General features: G+C 31.5%; 2 protein-coding genes across 2 annotated transcripts; both read left to right on the top strand.

Moving 5' to 3' along the window:
* Positions 1–265: 265 nt before the first annotated feature.
* Bm7860 (Membrane-bound transcription factor site-1 protease precursor, putative) lies at positions 266–8,662 on the top strand (the record flags this gene model as incomplete). The annotated part of the gene is made up of 24 exons (XM_001893175.1): positions 266–356; positions 739–866; positions 1,073–1,271; positions 1,656–1,766; positions 1,860–1,972; positions 2,233–2,306; positions 2,447–2,557; positions 2,729–2,841; positions 2,926–3,067; positions 3,269–3,433; positions 3,804–3,900; positions 4,042–4,089; positions 4,155–4,325; positions 4,564–4,643; positions 4,861–5,029; positions 5,179–5,381; positions 5,667–5,754; positions 5,960–6,073; positions 6,211–6,299; positions 6,924–7,074; positions 7,540–7,626; positions 7,817–7,926; positions 8,287–8,371; positions 8,459–8,662. The coding sequence occupies 24 exons, from the start codon at positions 266–268 to the stop codon at positions 8,660–8,662; spliced, it is 2,943 nt and encodes a 980-aa protein (XP_001893210.1).
* A 2,363-nt stretch (positions 8,663–11,025) lies between these two features.
* On the top strand, positions 11,026–22,875 carry Bm7859 (DNA topoisomerase II, alpha isozyme, putative; the record flags this gene model as incomplete). Its single annotated transcript, XM_043075514.1, has 31 exons — positions 11,026–11,049; positions 11,294–11,408; positions 11,546–11,724; positions 11,932–12,089; positions 12,466–12,611; positions 12,875–12,972; positions 13,085–13,297; positions 13,506–13,679; positions 13,886–13,993; positions 14,221–14,463; positions 14,612–14,803; positions 14,898–15,023; positions 15,453–15,563; positions 15,639–15,744; positions 15,875–16,041; positions 16,239–16,412; positions 16,575–16,673; positions 17,216–17,364; positions 17,580–17,666; positions 17,871–18,015; positions 18,238–18,437; positions 18,841–18,976; positions 19,117–19,269; positions 19,555–19,758; positions 19,853–19,990; positions 20,382–20,456; positions 20,676–20,786; positions 21,069–21,294; positions 21,655–21,773; positions 21,929–22,069; positions 22,606–22,875. The coding sequence occupies 31 exons, from the start codon at positions 11,026–11,028 to the stop codon at positions 22,873–22,875; spliced, it is 4,587 nt and encodes a 1,528-aa protein (XP_042931448.1).
* Between the last annotated feature and the right edge of the window lie 441 nt (positions 22,876–23,316).

Raw genomic sequence — 23,316 nt, 5'->3', positions numbered from 1 at the left:
TAAAAATTTATTAGGTAATATAACAGGTTTTGCATAAAACAGTCAGCTCAACATCTGAATCAAGGGAATCTATTCAGTTTTTTTTTTCAGTTAACAGCAATGTTTTTCCATGATTATTTGGTTAAACGAAATAACTACTTTAAATTATAACTTCAGAATTGTGGTTGAATCTCAGTATCGAAGTACTGGAGCAAAGGAATTGATTAAGGTCAATGATAACGAAGAGAAAAAAAAACGAACAATTTTATTTTGAAAATAGAAATTGATGTTTACTTGTTGGATTGCATCATGCATCATACTAATTTCCATTCATAATCATTTTATCCTCTCATCGTGTTCGATTATCGAGTCAGCATGTTCGTTTATTATTTTATGTCTGAGTCCTTTTTTTTTTTAGTGCATTGGATTATAATTCTATTAAAAAAAAGGGCGAAAAAAGAAAAAGTAGTATAGAGTCGAGTTGAATAGTATTGTTAGGCTGTTCAAATTGAATAATTTTCTTCTTTTTTGAGTAAATATTGGTGATCTAACAATCTGCCTAACAAACCAAACATGAGAATGGATAAATAAGAAAGTTCCAAGAGAATTCTGATTAATGATCGAATCCAATTGTAAAAAAATAATTGTACCATGCTTATCGTTAAGTGTTTCAAGAATTGAATTTTGGGGTTTGAATAATCATTTAAGTATTTCAATGCATTTTCCCTCGAATATTGATTCAACGATTTAAAATTACAGCATACATCGTAACATATGATGGTTATTATACAGCGAACATTCGTTATGACATAATTAAGCAAGCAACAGAAATAACGGTAAATGTCGAACCTAGGCCTATTTTATTGAGCGATTTTGATGTTGTCGAGGTAGCACTTTTTTTTCTACATTTTTTTTTTATATTTGTAAATATTTTCAATTTTAGCTGCTTTAAAATTAATTTGAATTCATAAGCATTTCAGATTTATACATAAATTGTTAAATGGTGAATAAGATCCGAGAAGAATAATCAGCTTGAAATTAGTTGAAAGCATTATTACTTTTTGACTAACTTCATGCTGATGCAAACATTTAGGTATCAACATGGAATTCAACAACCTTTGTACAGTTAGTGCAACAGTCCATTCATACAAAACGTGTTGCAAGCAATAATCGTTTCACGGCAACATTACCTAAAAAACAATTATTAAGTCGAAGATATTCTGGTGATATTGAAATTCATCATGTTACTAAGCTACTTGATGTTGATAAGCTATGGGATATGGGATATAAAGGTGTTTTTAAGCTTTTCGAGCTTTTATATTTTTTAAATAAAGTTTTAAATTTTTTGTGTGATCTGCAGATAAGAATATATATAATGATGGTTTTTTTTTAATGATTAGTTTTGCTGTTGTGCGTTTATTCAGAATATACGAACTCTAAATGTCTTATAAAATCAATAACGTCGATAGCAGTACGTTCATGATGGAGCAGGTCTCCGTGATAGTAAACCTGCTGATTTTAGTAATTAAGACAAGCTTGATGATTTCTGTAATACTGGAATATGTTACAAATTAGGCGTTTCATATGTGAGTAGAGAAACTATGCTAATTTCAGTAGTTCGTAGTAGTAAAATATTTTTAGTAGTATTACTAGATCTTAGTGGCAAAATGTTTTAGGGCAAGGTGTAAAGGTTGCAGTTTTTGATACAGGCCTTGGTAAACATCATCCACATTTCCGACAAATCGTCGAACGTACTGACTGGACAAACGAGAAAACTGCTGATGATGGTGATTATAGCAAATGTTATCCTTTTTTTTTTTTTTTTTTTTTTTTTTCATGAGTTTAAAATAAAATGGTTTAAACAATTTGTTACAATTTAGGCCTTGGGCATGGTACTTTTGTTGCTGGCCTAATTGCAAGTTCAGATCATAGATGTGTTGGATTTGCTCCTGCTGCTAGCATTTATGCTTATAAAGTCTTTACAAAGAAACAAGTTAGTTTTAGGATTCCTCCGAAATCAATGGATCAAATTGTTTTATGAATGTGCTTATTAAATGCTTATTATTTGATGCATTTGTAAATGTTTAAGCTTGCCAGATAGTTTTTTATGTTGCATTCTCATTAACTGCTAACTTTTCTTTAGTTAAAACAGCTATAAATTTATATACTTGCCTGATAATTGTCCTGCTTATCAAAAAAATTCATGTCAACAAAGAACTTTTACAAGATTTTATATGCAGTGTCTGGTTTCAGGTTTCATTTACTTCATGGTTTCTTGATGCTTTCAACCATGCCATATTACGAGGCATAAATGTTCTGAATCTTAGGTAATTCCATGTGTCGTTGAATAGAATGAAAAAAGTAAAGTGGAATTTGAAAAAAAGTCTTTGATTTTGTATTAAAGTTCCAAAATGTATTTGGAAATAATAATATGAAGTAAAATGAACAATAATTTGACTGTTTCCAGCATTGGTGGTCCGGATTTTACTGATGTTCCATTTATGGATAAGGTATGGGAACTTACCGCAAATGGAATTATTCTCATTTCAGCAATTGGAAATGATGGACCAAAATTCGGGTAAGACTTTTTAAGCTTTTTGATGGAAGAATGTCCAATTTTTTTAATTGAAAGATGGAATAGAACAAATATCGGACAAATCTTAAAACTTTGGCATAAATATGATATGGAGTGAGAATGTAATGGAAGCTTGTTTATTTTCTTACTCCTCATTAAGAAGTTATTTCTCAGCACTTTGAACAATCCAGCAGATCAAATGGATGTTATTGGTGTTGGTGGTATAAATGTTGATTCTAAAATTGCACGTTTTTCTTCACGTGGAATGACCACTTGGGAACTACCAGGTGAGGTGATTTCCCGTAAAAAATCATTCTAAAGCTTTGAATAATAGAAACTCATTCGATGTACAGAATTCTTGTTTTCTGCAGGTGGTTATGGACGAGTTAAACCGGATATAGTTACTTACGGTTCCTCAGTCTATGGTTCTGCGTTAGATGGGAATTGCCGTGCTCTTTCTGGTACGTCTGTTGCATCACCAGTAGTTGCTGGAGCGGTAGCTGTAATGCTAAGGTAAGTTGTTATATGAGGGACTATTTTTTTCGTAAATGGTTTTCAAAAAGATGGATATTTTTTTTCTTAAGTCGGAGAAATTTATGTTCAGAAAAAAATAATTTTTGAGGATCTCGAAATTAAGTAATTCCAAGTAGAATCTAATATGGGACATGGACACTTGAAAATTTTTTGATTGATTAGCTTTCATTAGATTTGCAGCGGTATAGAAGATAAACGTTTATGGAATCCCGCAGTTGTAAAGCAGGCATTAGTGGAGGGTGCAACCAGACTTCCCAATGTGGCAACAATGTTTGAACAAGGTGCTGGTAAAATGAACATTGTTGCATCATTCCAGTTCATGCGACGATATTCTCCACGAATCACGTGATAATTTTGTTTCGTTTCATATATTCTAAATTAATGCATGGCTGAATTTAGGCTATTTTAAATTAAATAATGAGCTAAATGTAAGTATATCATACTGTAACCTTTATAATTGTATTAATTTGTAAAGATTGATAACTTTTTGCTGAACTCCTTTCTTTCAGCGAAAAAAAAAAAAACTATAAGTGTAGGGCATATATGAATCAATGCAGTATGCCAAATTTTACTGGTACCTTTTTGAATTTAACATGCATTGAAAAAGACAGCAAATTTTTTCATCCGGGTATCATATAAGGCTAAGAGTTAAAAGGTTTTTTTTTTTTTTCTTTTATAAATAAAATAATTTAAGAAGACAGTTACATCATTTTAGTTTCATTCCACCGTATATTGATTTCAATGAATGTCCTTATATGTGGCCATATTGTAGTCAGCCACTTTATGCATCTGGTATACCGACTTTCATTAATGTAAGTTATTCGATACAGGAAGATGCCATATAATGCATATATTTTATACGGTTATTTACAGTAGTTTTGCTGTTGAGAAATAAAGCTTACTAAATTAATTCAAAACTACCGCCATGACTACAATGTCGTACAAAATTGCAGGTTACGATCGTGAATGGGATGAGTGTATCTGGCCGAATAGTGGCGGAGGTATGTGTACTATTTAAACGGAATTAAATGTAGCATTTTAGCAAATAACGAAATAAATTATTTAGCCAATGTGGGAGCCATTTCTGGAAGAAAAAGGTGATTTGCTGAATGTTTCAATAATATATTCTGATCTCTTATGGCCATGGTCTGGTTATATGGCAGTTGCAGTAAGTGTTGTACCAAATGGTTGTAATTATGATGGAACTGCAAGTGGACGAATTACTGTTACAGTGGTGGTAAATTTGTGTGCTTTATTTTGCAGAACTTTTAATTGATCTTAGTGCAACTGAATCTTTTTTGGAATCTCAAATTAGAAGCACGATCGATAAAATATTAAGCATGAATCTTAGTTACAGACATTTTTAGAGAGCATTTGAATTTTGCCTTTTTATACCACATATGCATGTGCCGTTTTTTTTTTTTTTTTTTTTTTTCTTATTTCTTGAAAAATTAAAAAATTAAGTTTTATTGCAGTCCGAAGAACGAGGCGGGCAAAAGTATTCAACAGCAGCTTTTCCAATCCGAGTTCGAATCATCCCAACGCCTCCAAGGAGGTGATTTTTAAAACTTTATGTTTCATCGTACCAATAGTTAGGTTTATTTTGAAATTTAACTACTCATTTATTGGACTGAATGAATGAAGTTAAGATTAAAATCAGGTATGAACTGAAAGCACTACAGTAACAAAAGGAAATGCTAAAGAAGGATGGGAGAAGACAGTATTTTAATGTAAATTAGGGAAGCAGAAAAGTCAAGAATGAAACATTATAGCCAACGGTTGCTGTGGGATCAGTATCGAAACATTCGTTATCCACCGGGATATTTTCCACGTGATGATTTACGTGATAAAACGAATATATTAGACTGGAATGCCGACCATCCACATACTAATTTCAAACCTCTCTATCAACATCTTCGCAGCAGTGGTTACTACATTGAGGTACTTTATGAATGAGAATTTTAATTTAGTTTTTAAATTTTAAATTAATTGATTTAGCGGTGCTGTGTGTTTGTATGTGGAACAAAAGTGATATATATTTTAAATGGTGGTTTAATTACGTGTCAATTTAAACCATGCCAATTTTTGAGGTATTGGGCGAACCTCTAACCTGTGTGGATCTAAGCCAGTATTCAGCTTTTTTAATTGTTGATCCGGAGGATGAATTTTTCCCTAGTGAAAAACAAAAGCTTTATAATGAAGTAAATAACGCTAATCTGAATTTGATTATTTTTGCGGATTGGTACAATACATCTGTAATTGACAAAATTCGATTTATGGATGAAAACACTAAGTATGTTAATTTTATATATATTTTGAGTTGAATTGAGGAATTTTGATTCACAAAGATATCGTATCATTGATATCGAACAAGTCATGGAGATTTTTACGGTATAATCTGATAATTAGCAGTTGAAATTTTTTTCGGAATAGCATTGTACTGTCAGAGAATTTGCTTGCATGATTTCGAGAACACGTGCAAAAATTTGTAATTTTCAAGCATACAAATAGCTTTCACTAATATTAAACTTTCGTAGGAAACGATTCTGTATTAACGATAAATTAATTAAACTTTCAGAGAATGGTGGGAACCAGAAACAGGTGGGACGAATTTACCAGCTTTAAATGATCTTCTTAAGAAATGGAATATTTCATTAAGCGCTCATGTAAGATTCTCTTTTATCTTGGAAGATCATGTTCGGCATAAAATCGAGAAAAAAAGTATTTACTAGCAATTACGTTTTAGCTTTAAATTAGTTGCTTGTAACCACAAAGACGGATAACCTTAATTGGTTTTTTTTTCTCATCTTTACTTAAGGCATTAAAATTTCGTTTTTTGCTTCGTTTGAGAGAAAGAAAACTGATTTGCAGGTTCTGGATGGTATTGCTGTTGTAGGGCAAACACCAGTGAAATATCTGTCAGGAACATCAATATCTTATGCCCCACCTCATGCTTTCATTGCGTTATCAGATTTAACCGATTTGGTGGGTTATTTTGAAGATTTTACCTTACTGTGACATTTTAGAAGTTTTAGGAAAGATCTCGGAAAAATTGGTATTAGAAGCATATCGTAATGTTTTAGGCAGGTCAAATTTTGATAGTGTAAGATTACTTCTTTTAGGGTGAAGAAATGATATCAGAAAGAAAAACTGACCAGCTATATAAAGAAGCTATTTTCCTGTACTATAAAAATAATACTTTATCAAAAAAGTAAGTTCGAGTCTGATTCACTTCAAAAGGCTTCTTAGCATTGCATTTAATCAGTTTTACCACTTATCTGAGCTTATTTTATAAACTTGAAATGGTGAGATTGCTTTACTCTTGAGAGTTCAACAACAAATTTTTCCAAAGTTTTATTTCATTATTCTCTGGATTGTTTATTTATATGGGATAATATGTGGTAATCTATGATATGGAATATTTATATACGGTAAAACAGCCAAGAAAGCATTCACATATGTCGTGAGGCATATCAAGGTAGATTCTAACTAGATTTCAAGTGGTAGATAAACTGTGGAATATTGTGCTTATTTTAAGTTGAAGAGTTGAGCCAAGTTCCAAAGGTTTCAACACATCAATAACATAAATAGAATCTTCTTCTTCTTCTTTGTGTTCTGAACTTCTTTTTTTCCTGCTAGATTTGATTAGATAAATAAATCAGGCACAATTATTTTATAGATCATAATAATATCATAATAAAATTTGACAGTAGGAATTTTCAGTTAGAAGTACATATTCTATTAATATATGTCGAGGTTAAGCTGTATTTTTTCTTACTCTCTGTTCTTGCCCTTTAAGTCTCTAGAATTTTTTTAATATTTTAATAACGTTTAGGTCTGGCTTTGTGGCAATTTTTGGTGATAGCTCATGCCTTGAAGTTGGCACAACATCGGATACAAAGAGTTGTATCTTTTTATTAGAAGCGCTTCTTGAAAGTGCTTTGGAAGGTGATCTGATCGAAAGTTTGCGTCAGTCACTTGTACCTGTTAGTATTTTTATTGTTGTTTTTTATTCATATAATATCGTTTCGTCGTCATTGCTATATTAGAAAATGACTAATTGGAAGATTTTACCGAGCTACATTATATGTTCTAGAATACTAAGAGGAACTCGTAAATATAGACAGATAAGATATATATTAACAATGCTATTGTTTATAAATTAAAACGCATTTGCATTTCTTTTTTGCTTCGCACATAATTCACTGTTTTTTTTTTAACTTGCTGTTTCTCCTCTCTTGTACCTCCTACTTAATGGTCCTGGTTAATTTGAATATGAACCTAGATAAAAAGGTGTAGTTCACTGAGTTTATTTCAAGAAAAATTTGACTTCAACTTTGGTTAGTAGATCAGACATTTAATGAACCTATTATTAAACACTAATCTTCGTCATCTGTTTCAGTCAACGAATGCCTTCGGAATAGTTTTTGAAGTCATTTTCTTATTTACAGGCTGGTACCGTATTATCTTTGAAGCATTCGCAGAATTTACCACTTCCAAAAAGATTGACAACTTCGAACTTCGCTAAATATTCGAAAGTAAGGAGAAAGTTAACTTTTCATACCTGAGATGCAAGTTAAAGTCTTTTTTTTTCTTGAATAATAACTTTGGTGAATGTCATAAAAATTTCTTAGAATTTGATTGAATACTCACTTTTTCTCCTAGAGAAATTAAAAAGGTGAGATAATGAACTATCGTAATATAATCTGCTACCAAAAACTGTTATAGGTTATAATGGGCATCTCGGCAGATGCTGAACCAGTATATCGAGAAGATCCTAAATGTCGGATTTTGTGGGATGCTATTTCACAACCGGTCGCCAACGTCACCCTTTCGTCGTAAGTGCTAATCAAAGTCTTATTTGATTCTTTTAAAAAACCATATTAAATAAATATGTGAGCAAATTACTTGAGAAGACTTGCTTGGGTGATGCAAGTACTTTTCCTAATGGTGCTGCCGTTCGTCAAAGCATGGAGCATTTAAAAGGAAGCACTGGTGAAGAAATAGAAATTTTAAATTAACAAATCAAAATTTTTTCGCAGTAACCGAGTTAATATGAATTTTTGATGATTTTTTGATAGAATTAAATAAGCGAATTTAACATAAATAAAAACATATGAATCCAAAAGATATTGTTCATCTACTCCTTTATGAATTTGCCCAATTCATATATTAATTTTATACATATATTGTTTCAGAGATTTAAGTGGCAATCATTTGAAGGATGATCGTTCAGATTTACCAGACGGGAATAAGTTTTCGAATGAGTTAACTTCTGCGCAGGTTATCATTTATTTATTTATGTTTCACATTACAGATCTAAGGTATCATTTTTAAAAATTCGGATTTTTGATCCTATAATCTTTACAGCTTCATGAAATCATCCAATTCTTCGATGCGAATGTAGAAAATGATATTGAACAAACGCATCAGCTAGATTTAAATCAGCAAAACTATGGCTTTTTGCTGTGGGTCATTATTTTCTTTATTATAATTGTCATCTTTTGTCGTACTATAGTACGCCGATTGGTTGTACGTTTTCGAATTCTTCGATTTATTTTAAGAAGATTTTAAATGTTGTAATAACCCATTTGTTTTTTCATTTATTCATGTTTTTGTAATTTTTTCAATACATTTTATATTGGGTAGGGTGTTGTCTCCCATTCACAATAGTAGATTAGATTAAGTTATTAAGCTCGAAAGTCCCTTTTTCGTTTTGTAAGGAAGTAGAAAATAACTATAAAAAGTTAATAGAATGAAAAGAAATTTGGTTGGTTAGAGTTTATCAAAAGAAAACATACCCAAGATGAGTTATTGAAGAAATGAAAAAAGAAATAAAACGGGAAAGTAGTTTAGGAAGAATACCTGAATAGAAGAAGCAAAATTTGAATGAGAGGATATTTCTAACATATCACTTTTTTTATTCTCTTTTTTTCAGTTTATGCTATCAGTTTTGTGGAATTCATTGCAAGTTGTTTACTTGTTGAAAATTGTAGCAATGTAAGATTTGATGTCAGTTATCTTTTTGTAAATATTGGTAGGTATATTTTGTAAATACTAGTGTATTCTTCATTTTTCACTTTATAATAGTTTCACATTGTTTGTTAGTTAATTTCAAATTAATTTTAAGTCGTCCGTAAATTAATTTGAATTCAAATAGTCTTGCCAAGCTATAGAAATAGCCGTGGTTCTCATAACGATTGTTTGCTTGGCGGGAGATTTGATTTGTTCAAATAGGAAGGAATCGGAGTGACGTTATTTGGGGCGTCTCTGAGGGTCCTAAGGAATAATATATAATGCAGTTATTTATTATTTGGTTGGTCGATGTGAGCATAAATTGATATTTTATCCATTACATTATTTGACATAAATCCATGGCCGTGGCATTTTATTGTCGGAAATAATTATTAGGTACATATTAGATTTTATTTTTATTTTTTTATTTTCTTTTATGTATGGATTTTATTTTTATTTTTTTTAATTTGAGATTATTACGAAATACAGTTGGAAAATAAATATTTATATATATATATATATATATATATATATATATATATATATATATATTGAAATTGTTAGCACATTTTGAAAATTTTCAAAAGCTTACAACAACATCAAAATTTTCCAATTTCACTTTGTCAGTTTGGTTCTTTTCTGTTTGTGAATACCTGCTTTTTTGGTCTTGCTCCAAGCAATTCACATTTCCCATTCATTTGGCATGCAGAAGTGATTACAATTTTCTAAAAATTTGTATAGATATGTTGAGATAGGAAAATTGTCAGTTTGAACGGTCACTTATGAGAAATGATGAAAGTTTGTAGGTTATATTGTATGCCGTGATGAGTAAGGATAAATTTCTCTTTAACACAATAAAAAGAATAAGTTAACCGAACTTAAGCGTTGACTTTATCAAATATTGCCAAACATTAGTGTCGAAAGGTGTTGCTGATGCTAGTACTGTTATTGATGCAAGAAATTAATATAGATACTTCAAATGATTGATATTATTGCTAAACTTATAGAACAAAATTTTTGATTCAAATTGCTAACAACTTAATATCACTGATATTTATTACGTACCTAGTTGTATAAGCGATATTTCTTTAATGATCGATTTAAAATTTTTGAAATCTGTTGAAAAATATAATTCGGAAGGATGGTTTTAAAAATGTCTCGGGTTCCCTGCATATATATATTATATTCAAGATTATACTTTGGACGAAATTTCTTCATTCCTAATACGTTTTAATATCTATTACCGTGTGCTTGGTTTGGTTTGATTAATCAATTTCACGCTGCTTTGTTTATGGTGGCGTGAGCTCTCGTATGATACCTTAATTTTTCCGAGAAATGTAAAGTTGTTTCTTACGTAGTTTTAAAGGAATGTTGAGAGTTTTAGTACAACTCAAGGAACTTCCATATAGCTTCGAAATGAACATTCATAATTGCTATTTTCTTTTAATCATTCAGCTTAATTTGACTGCGAAGTTTTATTTAATCGATAATTGAAAAATTGTCATCATTAATTTCTTCTTGTTGGAATTTAAATTACCGTAAATTAATCAGCATTTCATACAAATTTTAATTTTATTGCTCTTTCGTTTTGTTAGGAATTTTAACCGTGCATTTATCTGAAGTCAGTACTGCATATTGCTTCAAACACAGTGAATTTTTGACATGCTTAAAAACTCTAAGTATCAGAGTACTTAACTGATAAGAAATAAGTACATAGTATTTAACTTCATGCAAAGCTTTTAAACGCTTCACGTTTCCGCGCTCCAGTCATTAGCTTCATACCTTTACTTCAGAGGTAGGATTCTTTGTCAGAAGAGTGAGCAACATTTAGGTTTAAAATTTTTCTTAATTATTTATTTTCAGGTATTTTGGAAATAAAAAGTTTTCAAGGACTACTATAAGTAAGTAGGTTTCACTGGAAAATGTGCGACTCATCAGAAATCATTGTTAGTTATTCCTGAAAATTGTCGAAATTAATTCTGATGATTTATGCGACTTTTTTTGTTTCCCTAATGTTAACCTTTTGAGGTGTTATTTTTAAAACCAATTTATCCTAAGGCTTCTAGATGTGGCGTGGATTGTTAGTTTCTAGCATTTACTCTTACTGAAATATTCTAGAATACAAATAATGTATCTATTGTCTGTAAGCCAGTTTTTAACTTTTGTAAAATAAAGCACTTTTCGTTTCAGTCAATTGATTTGGATGACGATTCATTCGCCTTACCGCCATCATCACCAAAATTAAGTAAAAAGACATCCGTTAAGAGAGTAAAACCTGCTGAAAAGAAAAAAGCTGAAAAACCATGTAAGTTGCACATGATATCAGTTCATTCTGCTCTCACAATGAACATAATTAAAGCTTTTTTTGCTAAGCTTCAATTTCTATATTAAAACAAACTTTGCTAAACTTCAATTTCTATATCATTTCATTTCTCTTTACAGCAGCAGAAACAGCTGCAGAAGATCCAATGGATGTTTTTATGGATTTAGAAAAGGAAGAGAAGGAAAATAAAGGGAAACGACTAAGCATTGAAAAAATATACCAGAAGAAATCACAACTTGAACATATCCTGCTACGACCGGATACATATATCGGTTCCGTGGAATATACGGATCGAACTGTAAGTGTATTACTTTTGTTTACTCGTCATTGGTCTTGTTTGTCTTCAAAAAAGAACCAGTCGTCCAGAAAAGTTTTCCAGGAGTGCTGAGTTACCAAATAGATTTTAAAAATTGGTATGTCGGTGTGAATTCATTTTTACTCATCTTCAATAAATTTAAACTTCTAAATTTTTAATAAATGCAAAAGCAGTTATCGAAAACTATAGCCAATGTGGGTATACGATACTGAAACTGATCGAATACTTCAACGTGAAATCTCATATGTGCCGGGTTTGTACAAGATATTCGATGAAATATTGGTGAATGCTGCTGATAACAAGCAACGTGATCCGAAAATGAATCTTATTAAAGTCAATATTAACAAGTATGTTGGTAATCACTCCAAACTTTTATTGATTCCTATCCTTATCATTTCATCTAGAGTGATAAAGTGATTGGGATTATAAAATATATTGAAAAAAATAAGCGGTAATAAATATTCAGCAGTTTTGATAGTAATTATTGACCAGTTCTTATTATTTAACTTTTTTTTTTTCAGTTATTGTAGTGTCATATTGATTTTTTAATCAAAATATTTAATAAATGAGAAGTAAATACTGGTGATGTTGCTTGGCAACATATCTTTTGATGTTTTGAGAAAGAACTTAGAGCTATCTGAATCTTGATCCTTAAGCTGAACTAGAATTCAACGCGATAACTTATTTATTGATAATTGATAAAGTAATCTTGGGCATTTTCAGAGAGAAAAATGAAATTAGTATATACAACAATGGCAGGGGTATTCCAGTTGTTTTACATAAAATTGAAAAATTGTACGTTCCTGAACTTATATTTGGTACCCTACTTACATCGTCAAATTATGACGATAGCGAGCGGAAAGTTACAGGTAGATTTTTAATTTTTTTCACAACCAATAAGGTGAGTATTCATTTGTCAATGAGATAGATCAGATTGCTAAGCCAATCTATTTCACGTTTTAGAGTATAAAAATTTTTATTATGGCACAGAAATGTTTTCTATTCCCAAAAATCTTCAATAGTAATGTTAAAAATACGACAAGTGAAAATCTAATATACAAAGAGTTGCATGCAGTTATTGTTTATAATTTATGTTTTTTTTTTTTTTTTTTTTTTCGAATTTATATTATAGGTGGTCGGAATGGTTATGGTGCAAAACTTTGTAATATATTTAGTAAAGAATTCACGCTAGAAACTTCTACCAATGAATATGGAAAAGCTTTCAAACAGGTCTTTAAATCTTTTGTTTCAAATCACCATCCAAACTGAGTTCGAGATCCGAAACTCATGTTAATTTAAGCGATATATATATATATATATATTTTTTTTTTTTGAATTTTAGACGTGGGTTAATAATATGTCAAAAGATGGAGAACCAAAGATAACGACCAGCAGCAAAGAAGATTTTACGCGTGTAACGTTCAGGCCAGATTTGGCGAAGTTTAAAATGACTGAATTGGATGATGATATTGTGGCACTAATGTGTCGCAGGGCTTATGATATTGCTGGTTCAACACGTGGTGTAAAAGTCTTCCTTAACAATAAACAGATTCCTGTATGTTTCTGAAAATGTTTTGCGAGTTCTATTTGCTTAGTATTTATCCCATCATTTCCATTAAATGAATAATATTCTTACTTTCATAAGAATATTAATAGGAGACCTATCTACTTCGAAATTCTTTTCTTCCTAATTCGTAGGCGATCTATATTTTAGGTTCTCTTATGGTTTAAAATGCATAAGGCACATTTTTATCAAAATCTAGGTGCAAGGCTTCAAGCAGTATATAGAGCAGTACGTGAAACACAATGTCGACAGTAATGGTGAAGCGTATAAAGTAGTTTATGAATCAGTTAGCCCACGTTGGGAAGTGGCACTTACAATTTCAGATAAAGGCTTTCAGCAAGTCTCATTTACAAACAGTATCGCCACTACAAAGGTATTTATTTTTCTTCTAATACAGATAGTCAGTTTTTGGAAATGATTAAAATATTGATCTTTTCTGCATTTAATGCTTCGTAATATGTCTTTCACCCTTTTTAACTCATCCTTCACTTTTATTTTTAAATTTCATATTAAGAAGATATCTCAATAAAAAAATGAAAGAAAAGGAGATACTCTGTTTAATTCTTACTCAATTTCTAGGGAGGTCGTCACGTTGATTACGTTGTGGATCAGATTGCGAGCAAATTAATTGATGTAATCAAAAAGAAAATTGGCAAAAGCGGCGGCATTAATGTAAAGCCCTTTCAGGTAATTCTAGCTTCTGGTGATTTTTATAGCTAGCTTTTATTTATTCAAGGAAATAAAAAAAAAGACTATTTTTTTTGGTGTAGAGCCCGGAAATTGATGCCAATAAATTATCTAGAAGAAATGAGTTTATGACGATTATTTCTAATAATCCTTTTTAGTAAGTCGTTTTACCATATGCATTTTATACTCAATAGTTAAACAGCCATGGGTTTTTCTGTATATTTCAGATCAAGAATCACATGTGGATATTTGTTAATGCACTTATCGAAAATCCAACATTTGATTCTCAAACAAAGGAAACGATGACGTTGCAGTCGAAAAGTTTTGGTTCAACATGTGAGCTTTCCGAGAAATTTATTCAAGCAGCAATGAAATGCGGAATTGTGGAAGCAATTATGGCATGGGTGCGATTCAAGCAACAGGAAACATTAGATAAGAAGTGTTCGTCTAAAAAGACCAGCAAATTAAAGGCATGTTATTTTTAGATGCGAAAAGTAGAAAGTTATTTTTAATTAAGATGGATACTGTTGTAAAATGATGAATCGGTCCTTTTATTCTATCTCTTTTTACCATTCGGTTTTATTTTTACTGAAACAAAATTAAAATTAGCTCATTTAGGGTGTGCCAAAACTGGAAGACGCTAACGATGCTGGTACGAAAAATTCGGCACAGTGTACGCTTATTCTTACGGAAGGTGATTCAGCCAAATCGTTGGCTGTTTCAGGTCTCGGTGTTGTTGGACGTGATAAGTACGGTGTGTTCCCTCTTCGTGGTAAAATGCTTAATGTTCGAGAAGGCAATCATAAGCAGGTAATCGGTTAGATTAAAGGAAGAAATATTGTCAAATACTTCATGAAACATACATCAAAATTTTATTTTTCAATATATGAATAAATTTTTCCAGATAATGGAAAACGCTGAAGTGAACGCTCTTCTGAAAATTATTGGTTTGCAATATCGTTTAAAATATGACAAAGACGAAGATATGAAAACTCTACGATATGGCAAAGTTATGGTTATGGCCGATCAGGTTTGTTCTATGGAGTCACGTAAATTTTCTGAAAAGTTTTGTTATCAAAAAACATTCTATTCAAATGAAATTTTTTTATAGTCAGATTCTTTTCTAGAAAATAATGACAATGGAAGACCATTGAAATGGTCAAATTTTTAATTGATGTCATTTTTTTGGATAGAATAAATTATTTCTGCCAGATGGAAAGCCGTTGATATGATTATGGCATATTTCCAGTTTTTTTTTGATCTTCAAAGTTAGTGATGTTTTATATGCTAGTATGCTAGCATGTTGATATGGACAAGTTTACCGGGCTAAGATTGCTTTGAGGACCGAAAGTTTTTTAAAAAGAAGGGTTGATGAAGCAAAAATATCACTGTAACTTTTTTGCGTCATCGTATACTTGTCAACAACTAACTTAGTAGTAAACCGAATATATTACTTCAGGATCAAGATGGTTCACATATCAAGGGACTGGTTATCAATTTCATACATTATAATTGGCCAGCATTGGTTAGGCGAAATTTCGTTGAGGAATTCATTACTCCAATTGTCAAGGTCTGAGATCTTAGAGTGTTGAATTTCACATTAATAAAGCAAGATGTAAAATCCTGCTCATTTATCAAATTACAGGCAACGAAAGGCAAGGAAGAGATTTCATTTTTTTCATTACCAGAATACAGAGAATGGCTTAACAATACAGAAAATTGGAAAACGTATCGGATTAAATATTACAAAGGTATGTTCAGTGCATAGTGAAACTGAAAGATATTCAAATTTCGAAAATTTTCTTTTTCATTTCAGATCCCCTCCAAGTACGAAAGGTAACAGCTAATGTCTTCATTCTCTTGTGAGCAGCCTTTTTACAGGTTTGGGTACTTCTACATCGAAAGAAGCCAAGGAATATTTTATGGATATGCGAAGGCATAGAATACAATTCAAATATAGTGGTGAAGAAGATGATCAGGCATTAGATATGGCTTTTAGCAAGAAAAAGGTTGAAGAACGGAAAATATGGCTTACAAATTGGATGGCTGTATGTTTTGTTTATTGGTCTCCGTTTAAAAGTTGTTAGAATGATAACTTTTCTTGCTAGATAAGCTATCATTCAATGAAAAATATTTAAGGAGTATCATTTGTAGCATGTTGTAATCTTTCCGACGCCTGAGAAGCTGTGGTTAACTGCTGTAGAAAGAGGATTTTAAGAGCAATTCAATGGTCTTACATGTTCAGGAACGAAGAAATCGTCGAGAGGATGGTTTAACGGAGGAATATTTGTATGATAAAAACACCTACGTTGTTTCGTTTAAAGATTTCGTCAATAAGGAGCTTGTCCTTTTTTCGAATTGTGATAACGAAAGGTCGATTCCAAGTTTGGTGGATGGTTTGAAACCTGGACAGCGAAAGGTAAATACAGTATTTATATGATGTCCACATTAAAGTTGTAGTAAGTTCTTTAAATGGGTTCTAATTTCAGATTATATGAGCTTCAATTTAATTCTTCACTTGATTACTTATATAGTCTTATTATCATAATTTTCAGTGACTTGGAATATTTACTTTTTTAAGGTTTTGTTTACGTGCTTTAAACGGGCAGATAAGAAAGAGGTGAAAGTAGCTCAATTAGCTGGTGCTGTGGGTGAAATGTCTGCTTATCATCACGGTGAAGTTAGTTTTTTTGTGTCAAGTTTCTCAAAACTTATGGTTTTTGGTCGATGATAAGGCTTAGGATTCGTAATCTTTGGTTAATGTGTTTCATTTGTTTTGAGATTTCAGGAAATTCCAACAAAATTTAGCGCTGCACGCTGCATTCTCTAATAGATACCCATTGCTTCCGAATGTTAAGGAAGCTATTATTATAATTTAGGAGAAAAGCGGAAAAAATAAAACAGGAATTAGATAGTACACCATAGTTTAGTTACAATCGTTTTTGCAGGGTCCTCTTCGCACTTGGTATGTTTATGTGCTATATTTTAAAACCTCCGATAATTTTGCGCTTAAAAGTGTTGAAATTTTTTGGCTCTTGAATTTGGAGATCAGACTATTGTAACCAGAAGATTATGTCTGTAAGCTATCGAAGTTACAGCGTCGATTCTAGCTCGCTTAATGACCAATTAAATTTCACGTCTAGAACTTCTAATTTGAATTTCTAGCTTTATAATATCTCGTAACAGTCCTTAGTATGCCGTAACACTTTAGAGATATTTCAGGCATCGCTAATGTCAACGATTGTGAATCTAGCACAAGACTTTGTGGGCTCAAACAATATCAACCTTTTGTTGCCAATTGGACAGTTTGGTACACGTTTGCAAGGTGGCAAAGATAGCGCTAGTCCACGTTATATCTTTACTCAACTTAAGTAAGCAGGTTCTCAATTGTTAATGTGGAGACTTTGCAAATATCTTTGGTTTCTGCTTTTTATAATTCGACTTTTTTTTATTTTTGCATCTCTATTTTGCTTTATGATTTGAAGCATACTATATATCTCATGGAAAAAAATCGTGCAAATATTTCTACAAACATTAAAATTATAGCATATAAATATCATCTAATTTATATCCAAAATAATTTTAGTCCGGTAACTAAAGCATTATTCCCATCTATTGATGAAAACGTTCTTCGCTTCTTGTTTGAAGAAAATCAGAAGATCGAACCGGAATGGTATGATTTGCTTTACTTAGTTTGTCTTATTATTTTCTTAGTAACCGGTGATGCAGTTTTAATCTTTTTCACGGTTATTGTAAGTTGACTCATAATTGGGGATTTATCTGTTAATGGAATTTCAAAACTTTCCTGAATTTTCGAGCCGTGAGATAATTTTTTGTAATGAAAAGATTTTTTTTTTATTCATGAAAACTATTTGAGGTACTGCCCAGTTATTCCTACCGTATTAGTTAATGGTGCAGAAGGTATTGGTACAGCTTGGTCTACAAAAGTACCATGTTATAACCCACGTGAAATAGTGGATAATATGCGCGCTTTGATTGATGGGAAAGAGCCGAAACCTTTGGTAAGGAAAATTCAGGAAGTAGAAAGATAAGCAACCTCCTGTGATTTTATACATATCACACTCTCTGTTGATTAACTCCTATTACTACTGAATATTTGGAATTCGTTGCAGTTTGCATGCATACTTACGCATCGTTTCGTATAATTCATTTTTCTCTTTTTAATACAAAAAAAGGTCAAATGTCGCAAATTCAATTCTTGTCAAATAACACAATGTTTGTAGATACCATGGTACAAACATTTTCGTGGTACTATAGAACAGCTTGATGACCAAAGATTTGTTTGTAATGGTGAAGTGGCAGTTATTAACAATGAAACTATTGAAATAACTGAATTACCAATTCGCACCTGGACGCAAACTTATAAAGAGACAGTACTAGTACCTATGATGGATGGAAATGATAAGCAACCAGCATTCATAACGTAATTTTAGTCCTTTTCTAAAATTGTAATCTTTTAATAAGTTCTTGGTGAAGGATGTGGTAAACTTCATTTTGTGCTACACTTTAAGTACCAATTGGAGATATTAAATAGTTACTACAGAAAAAAAAGCTTTATTCCTGAATCTGATATTCAACCTTATCGTCTTAAACTATGTCCGGTAGAAGTTCCTATTTGTTGTTCTGCTGTTCTGTTGTGCTTGAAACTTAAATCAAAGATGAATGTTGAATGGACCGGTTTTAAACCGGAAACATGAGTTCGGCACATTTCCTAACTGCTAAAGATTGATTCGATAAATAAAATAAGCAGGTGCACTTATAAAGGTTTTATTTGCTTTTTTGGATGTGTAAATAAGTTTCATGAATAATGTTTATCAATATTTTAGGGATTTCAAAGAATATCATACTGATACAACTGTAAAATTTGTTATCAAAATGAATGGTGATAAATTACGAGCGTCTAAAGAGGAAGGCCTTCACAAAGTTTTCAAGTTGCAAACTGTTATTAACACTACTTCAATGGTATGGCATTATCTTATCATCCTATTTTAGTTGAATGTTGGAAGGTTTTAGATTCAATAAAAAAGAAATGATTTTTTATATTTTACAATTGTTTCTCTTATAGTTCATAGGTCTATGAACATTATAGTCGTGTTTGCCAGGTGCTCTTCGATCCATTTGGATATTTACGACGGTTTGAAAATGTTACTGATATTTGTAAAGAATTCTTTGAAATACGTAAGAAGAAATATATCGAGCGCAAAAGTTTTCAAGAAGGCTTGTTACGAGCACAGAGTGAACGACTCTCAAATCAAGTAATTTGTTTTTCCTTTCTTTTTCAAATAAGTTTTTTTTTTTTTTTTCAACAATAAAGTTATGTAATTATATTGAAATATATTTTACATAGCTTTTAAACACATTATCAGAACTACCTGACACAAGCGCAATCATGTCATGATTGTGAGAGAAGAGAGTTGTATGTTGGCTGGAGTTCCTTAAACTTACGCTAAAGGATTCATACTAATTGAAGTCAAAATTATTCATTCTTTAATTCATCCAGCTTGTTAGATTTAAGAAACATGATCAGTTATTAAATTCAGGCAAGATTTATTTTGGCTAAAATAAAAGGAGAAATATTAATCGAAAACAAGCGAAAAGCTGCAATTGTTGAGCAGCTGATAAAAATGAGCTTCAAGCCGGATCCAGTCAAGAAATGGAAAGAGGAGAGGAAAAAACAGGAGTTAATAATGTCGGGTGAGATAACACAAGATGAAGATGAGGAGGAGCAAGAAGAAAACGAAGAGGTTAATTTAGTTTCAAAGTCAAGTTTATGATTTACTGATGTAAGCAGTTAATTTTTTATTTTACTACAGTCAGTAATTAATATTTTTTCGGCAGGATGCGTATCAAAGTAAGGAACTAGCCAACAAATTAAGTGATTACGATTATTTGGTGGGTATGGCAATCTTGAAACTTTCCGAAGAGGAAAAAGATAAGCTGTTGAGGGAAAGTGAAGCAAAATTGATTGAACTTAAGGTATGTTTTGCAAATGTCCTATTATTTTAGCATAAGTCCCATTTTTAGCAGTTGCGACTTTCTATGAGGAATACTTGACTTGTTTCTATAAATAAGCGTTTCTATAAGTAATACTTTTTAAAGTACTGTGACATATAATGAAATGAAATATATATAAATCTTTAATTAAAAGATTACAAATCCTTAATTAAACTACATAAAAAAATAAAAATAAAAAAAAAGTAAAAGACTACATAAATCTTTAATTAAACTACATATGTGTCAAGAAAGCGAGAATTTTATTCTGAGCAAAATTTGCTAGTGTTTTTTGATCAATTTCTCGAAGTTCGATTTATTAAAAAAAATCCGCTTAAAAATTGCATTAAAAAATGTTTTAAAAAATATTTTTTAGTCATTAGAAGAAATGACTTGGGCAGATCTGTGGAATAATGATTTGAATTGTTTTCTTGCCGAGCTTGAGAAACAGGTATGGTATATGTGTATTACTTTGTCGGTAAGCGAAATCATTTAACTTGAATTGCTTTCATATGATGGATAGAATATATATATTTCATATGATGGATAAAAGTGTACTACTTGCATTAAAATCCATCTGTTATCCAGAGGGTTAATACTGTTATAAAGTTTCTTGAGTTGCTTTCAAAAAAAGAGAACCTTTCAAATGCTGGATACTTTCTGATTTCAGGAAGCAAAAGAACAAGCTGATCTTGACATACAGATTAAGAATGCGGCAAAAAAACTACAGTCTGATGTTATCGGTGCTAATCGGAAGAAAGCCCCTGTTGGTCTAGTTAGGGCAAGTTAATTTATTTCCTACATTTCGTTATTCCTGCTTCTTACTTCGATGCTTGAAAATTGATGTCTAACGGATTTAGAAAAGGAAACCTTGTGGTTTAATCAAATCTTCCTGAAAAAATATTTCCTTTATTACTTTACTTAAGTTTCGCTCTACTTTTTTTGCACTTAAATAAATTGAAAATTGCATCTTCTTCTATATTTGTACTTCTGCCAGCTTTATCTAATTTTCTCTATCCCTTAGTTTACCTGATTCCGTCTTTTTTACCTCAGAAATATGCAGGAAGTGTTACCTGATCCATTTGCTGAGCGAGTGGTTCCAAAAATTGATGCAGTAAAAGAAAAATACGAGCAGAAAAAGGCTTGTGAAGGTCGAAGACGCAAACTACCTGTGGTGAAAGAATCAAAGCCGAAAGGAACTGATGTACGCAAATTTTTCATTCAAGACAAAAACGATGGGCAGGAAAGTCAATCGGGAATGAAAGTCAAGCAAAGAAAATCAAATAATGGTCAACTGAATTTTCTTGTTACCATTTATTCTATTATTTAAAACTAACCTTTGCGCTTATACATTGACCTAATGACCTCGTACATTTTTTCTTTAATTTTAGTGAAGTAAGGTAGCAAATTCATCAGTAGTTTAATGAGGCGCGATTTTCTCTAAAGTCTTTTTCCGCATTTTATAATCTTATCTGATATATAGTTCTGCATTAAATAGAGTGATACACTGAACAAAATCAGATGGTTTATATGACTAATAAAATTTTCTAGATAAAATCTTAATTGCACATAAGGTTTGTAAGCAAACTGAAATCCAAGAATGTTTTTGCTTTTAAGTCATTAAAATAATTATCGTTTTTCGTTTGTAGAAGATGACCAGTCAGATGAAAATAATATCGTCGAAGAACTATCCGTTCACGAGAGCAGTGATAATAGCGTTATTGCTTTGCCATCTAATAAGAGGAAAGACATCGTTAAGAACGATGATGTAAGTTGCTGAACTGTTTTAAAATGACGAGATGGAGCAGTCTAATTATGAGTGGTGAAATAACCTTCCATTTTTTCGTCGTTTTCGTTCTATAGTTGGCATGATAATAGTATGATGGCAGTGTTTACATTATGACACAATGTAGCATTTTGTAGGTTGAAAAGAAAAATGCTCGGCGAAATATAGCTGCAGAAGATAATAAAAGGACTAAAAAGGGTGGTAAGCGAGAAAGGATTAAGAAGTCGAAGCAAGAGCAGACTTCTCCAGTGATGCACATGGAGGATTTCTTTGGGCCGGTGTGTATTCACTGTTTGCTTTTTACAAATAGATAGAATTTGATTTATTTTAGAAATGGTAGGATAAGAAAATTTTGATACCAGTGGTAGTTTCGTTTATGCTAGAAAGAATCCAATTCGTAAGCTAAAATAGCGGAATAGTTCTAAATAAATTTAATAACTTTGTAGTATCTTAACTGCTTTAGGAAGTTAACATTAAAGTCAGAATAGCTGAAAGACCAAAATTTGCCATGAGAACTTGATCAAGAGTGACGGTCGATAGTGTGCTTTTTTGTTTGTTAAATTGATAATTAGTGATTATATTTGACGTACAGAGACGTTGCTATTGATAGACATGGTTTGTTCGAACAGTCGAAAAGTTTTTTAGCATTTTTGATAACTGCATGTTAAACCAAACGTGTATCTGTATGCATATTCACTGTACTTTATGTTTAGATAGATTTGAAGTGTTATGTAGGGAAGAAAATTTTGCAAGAATTGGTAATTTTGGTAAATTTTTTGTCTGATGCTTTACTAAAATCTTTTCACTTTTATAGAAAGTTGAAAAAAAGCAACACCGGCAGCAGGAGCATTTTAATGAATCAGATCCAGTAACTTCCGACGAAGCGGGACCATCAGAACGAAAAGAACTTCCTTTACGCCAAAGAACTCGCGTAAATTACAATGTTGATGACGGCGCTGATGATGACAGCGAGGATGAAAAGACAGAGGATGACTTAATTGTGGTTCCAAAGAAAAGACGTAATAAAAAAGTGATTGAGAGTGATAGCGATGAAGATTACGAAATGCAGCTTAGTAGCGATTAATTGATAGTGACATTTTGTTAGACTGGAGTAATTTGAACTTATGTGCTGAATCACAAATCTTAAATTAGTGTTAATCAGCTATGATAAGTTTTTTCAAAACCGAAATACCACATGTTTCACTAAATACTATGTGTAGGAAATTCCATGTTCATGAATAACATCCTGTAAAACACTGGATTTTTGCTTTGCTATTCTAAATGAGGTTTTTGAATTGCTATTAGACAACAATTTTTGGAGCAAAATTTTGCATCCATTGGTTCCTTTCTTTGTTGGGTTTCATTCTTTTAACCTCATTATTACTTCTCGTTTTACATATCTTCAATGTTCCCCGAATGTCGTAATTGATGTTCATTTCTCTTTTTCTAAAGCATACTAACTTCAGATTTCCCAATATTTCGTAATGCACAACACTTAAATCTCGAGATTTGACAAAAGTTCATT

This window comes from Brugia malayi (genome assembly GCF_000002995.4).
Source record: "Brugia malayi strain FR3 genome assembly, contig: Bm_v4_ChrX_scaffold_001, whole genome shotgun sequence".
Taxonomy (NCBI): Eukaryota; Metazoa; Nematoda; class Chromadorea; order Rhabditida; family Onchocercidae; genus Brugia; species Brugia malayi.
The sequence above is the reverse complement of the archived record's forward strand: the minus strand, read 5'-3'. Positions and strand labels throughout refer to the sequence as shown.